Here is a 9,012-nt window from a genome sequence, read left to right on the forward strand (position 1 = left end):
ATGGAAGTCTAATCAACTTTTCTATGACAGCACAACAGGGAGATTCTCTAAAAAGTATACACTACATAGTGACCTTAAAATAGCATCCAGAAGCAACTGACCAGATTAACCCACCAATAATCATCCTGCACCTGCCTGGAAGTCCAGATTTACACGGTGAGTATATAAACATGAAACTGATCATGAAACCATTCCAGCCTAGAGAGCATTTTAAGGAAATTTTTCCATAATACATCTTAAAAGCTCTGTGAGATAACAGAATAGAGTCCCAGTAACAGTTGGGATTTTTAACCCATTACTCATAAAAAGGTTTTAAAGGCAAAATTTAAAAGAATGATTTTTGAAATTATTTCATTCTTTCATTATTAGCAAGATCATTAAAGATGGATTTCCACTTACAACAGAGTAAGATATTCAATCTTAGCTTAATTATTTATTACAAATGCAACATTTTCTCTAACATGCAATTGATGCTTTTAAGAAAGCAGCTATAGATTCTTTATAATGTAATGACTCTTGGAAGTTATGGGAGTGAGATCCTACCACTTCTGTCTACAGGACACGGATACTAAGCTAGCACTAAATCCCTTTTAACACAGGGTCACCCCTTGCTTCTCTATAGATAAAGTCAGGTTCTTAAATATATTTTATTTTTACACTAAGGCTAAACATGAATAATTGTTTAGTTAATAAATATTAATTAATAATTAATAATATATTAGAATAGCATAAAATTGTAGATTACCTAGGGTTTTTTTTTTCACTATTCCTTGAACATAGTTTATGCATTTCCATTGCCCTGCCTTTGTTCATGTCATTCCCATGCCTTGGTGTGGTAGAGACATTCACAAAGGCAAGTGAAATTGTAATTACCACAACCCTTGCCCCAGATATTCAAATATCTGATCATTGTGTCCTGAAGCAAACTGAAGTTTGGTAAATGTATATAAGAAAATCCTGATTATAGTACTAATTTTCAATGTTTTTTTAAGAATTTATTATTGTCAAAATTTTTAAGTGCTTTCTGCATAGTATCTCATTTAATCTTTACAATACCTTTAAGATACAGGTCCCATTTATATCCCATTTCATAGATAAGGAAACTAAGACACAAAAAAATTATCTTGCTCAAGGTCATTCAAGAATTAAAGGGTAAAGTTTGGCATAATATTCAAGTGTTGACTCCAGGGCTGTGCACCAACCACTGCATTGTATTGCCTCTTCTGTTTGTTAGGGTTTCTGGCATCTTACAAATGCTGGGGTTGTTCAAGACATCTATTTTGCTACATCCTCAATGAAAATTTTTTATCACCTTACCCCATTCACACATCTACAGAGATGAGAAACAACTCCAAAGCAGGTGAAGAGGCACTGTGTCTACGGACTAAAGTCCTTCATATGTTGAATAAGTCCTCTAAAAACACTTAATAAAATTTTATATATGTTAGATAATACACATGTATGTTAGTTTATTTTATGTATTTTTTCAAGAAAAGACACATTCATCTTTTAGTTTTTTGTATTTTTATTATAAAATATACTGTCAGAAACTTACAAAAAGCAAAAAGAAAACAAATATCAGCATCCCTCAACCCAGAGAAAACTCATGTTAATGTCACAGGTTCTTTGATTCCATATGTGGTTTTGAAAATTCAGAGATGTCAAAAAAATGTCAAAAAATATAGGCTATCCACATCACTTACAGATGATAACATACTGGTAAAGATATGAAAAAAGTTCATCCTGGGCCAGGCATGGTGGCTCACACCTATAATCCTAGCACTCTGGGAGGCGGAGGCAGGCGGATTACTCAAGGTCAGGAGTTCAAAACCAGCCTGAGCAAGACCCCATCTCTACTAAAAATAGAAAGAAATTAATTGACCAACTAAAAATATATATATACAAAAAATTAGCCGGGCATGGTGGCACATGCCTGTAGCCCCAGGTACTCAGGAGGCTGAGGCAGTAGGATCACTTGAGCCCAGGAGTTTGAGGTTGCTGTGATCTAGGCTGATGCCACGGTCCTCACTCTAGCCTGGGCAAGGAAGTGAGACTCTGTCTCAAAAACAAAAAAAAAAAAGGTTCATCCTGATATAAAATGAAAAATATACAAATTCATATATTAAGAGATCATTTTTCATCATTAATATTAGTAAAATAATATATAATTCAATATTAGTGAAATTTGGTAGTACAGGGATTATTTTTAATTGGTAAAAGTAGTATATAAATCAGTACAATAATGTCATTAATAGGAATCTTTCCTATGGAAATTATTAAAGATGTGTACAGTTACATATGCACTAAGAGGCTAACTTAAGTGTTATTTTAAACAATAGCAAAGATCTAAAAACATCTTAAATGTTTTACATGTCTAATGACAGAGGAAATGGTTAAATAAAATCTGGTATATATACACGCAATGGAATATAATACACCTATTATAAGTTATTTCGTTTTTTAATTTCTTATGATATAAGATACTTACAAAACAGATTTTGAGCCAGAACTCTTCTTAAAATTGGTGTTCTTCCACAGACTCCCAGGCCCTTCACCTAATAGATCCTTGAGGTTCTATGTAGGTTCTTGGACATGTCTCAGGCCACAGGGAGGACATACAGCTTAGAGAACTTTAGGTATACATTTCCCTGCCCACTACTCCCAATCCCAATAATTGTAATTGAATTGAGCAAATATTTTTTAATGAACATACAGAATCTATAGAAATTTAGTACACTTGAAAGGAATATAACATACTATATAAAGACCAATTCAAAATCAAGAATATCATTAAGATTTGTTGTGAAAATAAAGAACCTTTAAGCTTACAATGCTACAGTGTTCACATTATAGGTCTTTAAAAAAACTTTCAAAGTTACAAATATATCATTTATTCTGCTATAAAAGAAAAACACATAAAGCAATTTGCACATATACACTCTTCCCACCAATCTTGTAAAATTACTAAATAAAACTTTCAGACTATTCTAAGCACTTACTGGTTAGAGTTTGTCCTTATTGGACATAGTCAGACATAGGAGTGCTGTTTTGAGATCAATCATTTCTAATAATGGCAGTTTCAATGGAAGTCTTTCAAAATATGGTAAACTTCACACTACAACTTCCCTGGCTTAGAGTATATACAAACATAGAGAACTGTGACAGTGAGGAGGCAGCCTGGGCAGGTAAAAAGTGCTTTAGAGAGGCAATAGGAGGAGGAAGACCAGAATTGGGATGGAGACTGGCACACTTTCTCTCGTGCAGACTGTTAATTTCCTCATCTGGCAAATGGTGATAGTATTACCTATTCAGCCTAGGTGACAGCATTGCTGTGATGACTGACGCATTTTGTGCAATCTTACACCTATCAGGTATTAATAATCTCTAACAGGAGTCTACTCTGAATCTCAGTTTCTTCATCTATATACTGCGGAGATGCAACAAATTAAATGTTTTAAAAATTACATTTGTACCCCTGTAATATGCTGACATAAAGAAATAAAATAAAATAATAAAGTTATTTTTGCAATTGAACTCATTTTTCAAGCCAAATCCTTCACAGAACTTTGAAATACAAAACTTCTAAAATCAGAGCTACAGTGGAAGGTGTGAGAATGAGAGGCAGGAGCCTCCTCTGCCTGCCCTACTCCTCTTCCAACCACCCCCTCAGTGGGCTCCAAGGTAATGTCATGGAACCCAAAGCTGTGCAGAACACACTTTGCAAACCACTAATCTTGAATCTACAAAATCTGTCACTTAAATTATGGATCTTTCAATGAAAATCAAAGAGTTCTTTATTACCTGCATGCCTGCTCCCATTCTAATAGTCTCTCATGGCTTTGAAAAATAAAATAAAATTGCCTGTTGCTGCTTTTCTTTTTAAAAAATATGATGGCTGATTATGCTCTAAAATTAATATTCTTTGTACTTAAAAGCAGAAAACTTAGTAGATCCTCAAGGTGTATACTAGGCAAAATGATTCTTAGAGACTTTTATGTTTAACTAGTATTCATTAGTTTATTAAATGTTTGCATTAAAAAGGAAATGTTCTACATACCTTTGGTTGATTAATGATGCTCATGCTAAAAGGAGGGTTCTTCATCAAAGTCATGTGACAAATGAAAAGCATAATGAGAAACAGAAATGTTTTCTGACTTCTAACAATGTCCCATTCATCAGATCAGACTCACTTTTTTATTAAGCATGAAAGAAAGCATGACAAATGTGGAATACCTTCCAAACCAGCCTTCTGCACCTCTAAAATGATTTTGCCATAAACCTGGAAATATTTCCTCTTTTTATAGAATCAAGCAAGCACTATTTTTATAGAAACCATGGCTGGGCATGATATGTATATAAATAGTATAAAAGTATCCATGCTTTCCTTACTCATATTCTATTTTCTATACATTTGAGTTTCCCCTATTAATTTTGTTGAGTTGTGTCCTTTTGCTCAAAAGGGAACAGGCTATCATTTCTGATGTGATTAGCTAGACAAGTCTTTTCTTTAAGACCTATAGCTATTTTCCATAGAATGTTTTGCCTTCATAACATAAGAGTATTATTACCCATATATTTTCCCCAAGCTAATTATAATGAAATCCTCAGTATCACTTTTTAAAAATAGAAGTAGATTTTCATTCTTTTTATGGTTATTAAAAATGCCTATTAAATGCATATAACTACAAATAGAGTATATTAAAAAGCATAGTAAGAAAATAAAATCACTCATAATCCTCTATTTAGAAACACTTGATAAATACTTTTTCTTATATTTCATGCACATTCAACCATATTTGTTACTGAAACAGACCTCTACTTTTCACTTAATCGATATGGTATGGATTTCTTTTATCACAATAAATGTAGGCATCATTATCTTAATGGTTCTCTAGTAACCCATTGTATGGATATGCCAACACTCAACATTCATTTTTATCAAATTTTAATGGAACTTAGAGTATTTGCAAGTATTAAATTTTATAAACAATTCAGTGATTAATATCCTTGAACTCAGACATGATATTCAAAATATATAACAGGTACAAGAATCAATCAATCAATCAAAAATGATGCCAACTACAAAAGAAAAGTATAGCCTTACATGTGCAACTGGCTCTATATTAATTGGATGTATACTTGTGCAACATTGGCACATTTGACTAATTGTTTTCCTTTAGTAAATTCTTAAAAATGGAAAATTGGATAAAAAAATATATACTTTTAAGATTTTAAAACATAATTCTGAAATTGTCCCTCCAAATATCTTATTATCCATTTATACTCCCACCTTCAGCACTGTATAAGATTATTCATTTCCAACACTCTTGGGAACACTGAATATTATAAGTTATATTAAAAAAAACCTCTAATAGCCAATATATAAAACATGATATATGACAAATTATATTAATGACCCCAAGTCTTTGTCCTACCTATATCCATGTCCTTTATCATGTGACTTTTTAGTTCTTCCTGTTAAAAGACAATATGTTTCCTTGCCCCTTGATTCTGAGTTTGATCATGTCATTTGCTTTGGCCAATGGGATATTAGCAGATATGACACAAGCAGAGGCTTAAGAAACACTCGCCCAGCTGGGCCTGCACTCTTGTACTTTTGCCACTGCCACAAGAAGAACACGCTTGGGCTACCCACTGATCCCAGGAAAAGGATGAGAAATACGTGGAGTCCTAGGAAGAAAAGACACACAGAGCCCAACTGCCCCAGCTAAAGTGTCCCAGGAAAGCCCAGACTAAAGATAGGCCCCAGCCCACAGATGGAAACAGAAGCGAGCCCAGCTACGGTCATCCTAAAGTAGGCAACCCTCAGACAACCAAAAGAAATATAATAACAAAACAACAAATAGTTGCCATTTTAGCTATTGAGTTTTGGGAATGTTTGTTACACAAAAATAGCTAACTCATACAGGATTTCCATTAATTTCCGTTTATTTGTTTACTTTCTATGTTTCTTGTATCTTTACATTTCTTTTATGGTTTCTCTGCTCATGCCACTGGTCATTTTTGCTAGGATAGTAATTTTTTATTATTGATTTATAATAGTTCCTACTAATGATTCATCTCATCTATTATATGTTCTGCAATGCTTTCTTAGCTCATTATTCATCTTCTATCCTCACATGCTAATTTTAGCATGAAAAAATTATAAATGCATGTAGTTTAATCTATCAATATTTTCCTCTCATAATTTTGCCCTTGATGACCTAGTTTGAGAGGCTTTCCTCCTATCCCAAGATTTTAAAAAATACTCACCTGTATTTTCTTTTAGTACTTATGTTGTTTCTGGTTTTACACTTAAATATTTATTATATCTAGAATATATTTTGGTATAAAGATATGAGGTAGAGAATCTAATGTTATTTTTTAAATGCCAGTTATTCCATTTGGCCATTTACTAATATTTAGTCTTCTAATCTAGAGACATGGCATATCTTCTAAATTATTCAAGTATTATATAATCTCATTATTAACATTTTGGACTCCTTAATCATATAGATCCTTTATATTTCTACTTAAATTCTTAATTGTTTCATAATTTTTGTTGCTACTGTAAAAGGACGCTTCATTAAATTATCTCACATATCATTTTTGTATAATAAAGGTATTGAATTTTATAACTAGTTATTTTATTAAACTGTGTTATTAATTTAGTAGATTTCCATTGATTCTCTTGAGTATACGACTCTATAATCTTGGAGCAACTCCTTTTAAATGAATTATAAATAGATAAGAAAGTAAATATTTTTATTTTAAAATGTAGAATACTTTATGTTGAATTACATATATCCTACAAAACTTTTATGCAGAAACAAAAAGCAGAAATTTAATCAGACTTTTAGCATCTTCCTAGTTGTAAATTTTCAAACTATTCTTTTTTTTTTTTTCTTAACTCTTACAACTCCAGTGATCAAACTATTCTTAATGATGTTTATACCTATTCACAATTACCAGAATTTTCTACTTACAAAGTAGATGAAGCTTTTGGTGAAAATTTTCACAAATTATTATAATTCAATTTTAGATAATACTAATAAAACTTGCTGGTGATTAATGAAAAGCTTTTCTTCTAGAAACCTTAATAATTTTGTCCACTCAATTGAGAGCTTCTAGCCTGTATATTCTGGTCAGATTCTCCCTCTAGTTGTTAGTGGGTAACTTAAAAAATTCAAATCCACCCACTGTTATTACTAATTTTAAGACATCAGGGTCCAGGTTGCATGAAGAATCTAAGTAAATGTGTAAAACATCTTCTAAGTGATATTTTTATTTTGATCTAGTGGCTAATATAATTTATAAATTAAGAAATAAAATGATATATCTATATATGTCAAATGTTATTATTTAATTAAGAGAATTTGAACCAGTGAAATTAAAATTTAAGTCTGTAATAAACTAAGTTTAAATAATAGAATAGAATGGAGGAGTCTCTAATTTCTACTACTGTTTTTTCCTGTACAGAATTATAACTGTGTTTTTAACTTGACTATATACTATTCATATTAGTAACATTATAATAAAAATTAAGTGAGATATATAAAAATCCAAGCTCTCTCTCTCTGTGTTCCTGAAAAGTTCTAATGTGCAAAGAATTTCCATAATTGAATATTTCATTGACTCCAGGGAATACTTTTAAAAACATTTGGCATTTTAACAATACGATTGCAAGCATGGCATTAAAACTTACAAACATAAATAGCCTCTTTCCATGCTTAGCGCAGCCATGGCCCACGGTCCCAAGAAGCATCTGAAGCGTGTAGCAGCTCCAAAGCATTGGATGCTGGATAAGCTGACCGGTGTGTTTGCTCCTCGTCGATCCACCGGTCCCCACAAGCTGAGAGAGTGTCTCCCACTCATCATTTTCCTAAGAAACAGGCTTACGTATGCCCTGACAGGAGATGAAGTGAAGAAGATCTGCATGCAGCGCTTCATTAAAATCGATGGCAAGGTCCGAACTGATATAACCTACCCTGCTGGATTTATGGATGTCATCAGCATTGACAAGACTGGAGAGAATTTCCGTCTGATTTATGACACCAAGGGTCGCTTTGCTGTTCATCGTATCACACCTGAGGAGGCCAAATACAAGTTGTGCAAAGTGAGAAAAATCTTTGTGGGCACAAAAGGAATCCCTCATCTGGTGACTCATGATGCTCGTACCATCCGCTATCCTGATCCACTCATCAAAGTGAATGACACCATTCAGATTGATTTGGAGACTGGCAAGATTACTGATTTCATCAAGTTTGACACTGGTAACCTGTGTATGGTGACTGGAGGCGCTAACTTGGGAAGAATTGGTGTGATCATCAACAGAGAAAGACATCCCGGGTCTTTTGATGTGGTTCACGTGAAAGATGCCAATGGCAACAGCTTTGCCACTCGCCTCTCCAACATTTTCGTTATTGGCAAAGGCAACAAACCATGGATTTCTCTTCCTCGAGGAAAAGGTATCCGCCTCACCATTGCTGAAGAGAGGGATAAGAGACTGGCAGCCAAACAGAGCAGTGGGTGAAATGGTCTCCATGTAACATAATATGTTAAAAAGTTATTTGTACTTAATTAAAGATATTACAGTGTGAAAAAAAAAACATAAATAGCATAGACCAACAGACCAAAAAAATGAAAACTTATAATTGCAAAAAAAAAGTTAGATTGTATCTTCTAATAATTGGTATATCATTGTTTAATTAGTAGCATTCCTTATTTCTTAGTGATAACACTAAATAATGGTGTATATTATAATCAATGACATTTAAGATTAGATGTGCTATCACATATTAAACATAATAGAGGAGCTCAGCAGTTTAAAGTTATTATGCACCATTTCATAAAGAATCCTTTTGTTAAAAACAAATATTTATCTAATCTAGACTTTTTTCAATAAGCAGATTGTAAAACTTTAGGGGTTATCAGTTCTTTTAAGAATTAATTGATAGCTATGAACAATCACCCCCATGATTGTACATGTACTCAAAGTTCCCACATGATTTC

At 32.8% G+C, this 9,012-nt stretch overlaps 1 protein-coding gene across 1 annotated transcript; it reads left to right on the forward strand.

Annotated features, from left to right (window-relative positions):
- The first annotated feature begins 7,741 nt into the window (after window positions 1–7,741).
- LOC142870932 (small ribosomal subunit protein eS4, X isoform-like) lies at window positions 7,742–8,551 on the forward strand. The gene has a single exon (XM_076002931.1). It carries the CDS (start codon window positions 7,742–7,744, stop codon window positions 8,531–8,533), a length of 792 nt encoding a protein of 263 aa, XP_075859046.1. The 3' UTR covers window positions 8,534–8,551.
- The last annotated feature ends 461 nt before the right edge of the window (window positions 8,552–9,012 follow it).

This window comes from Microcebus murinus, chromosome 5 (assembly GCF_040939455.1).
Source record: "Microcebus murinus isolate Inina chromosome 5, M.murinus_Inina_mat1.0, whole genome shotgun sequence".
In the NCBI taxonomy this organism is placed as follows: domain Eukaryota; kingdom Metazoa; phylum Chordata; class Mammalia; order Primates; family Cheirogaleidae; genus Microcebus; species Microcebus murinus.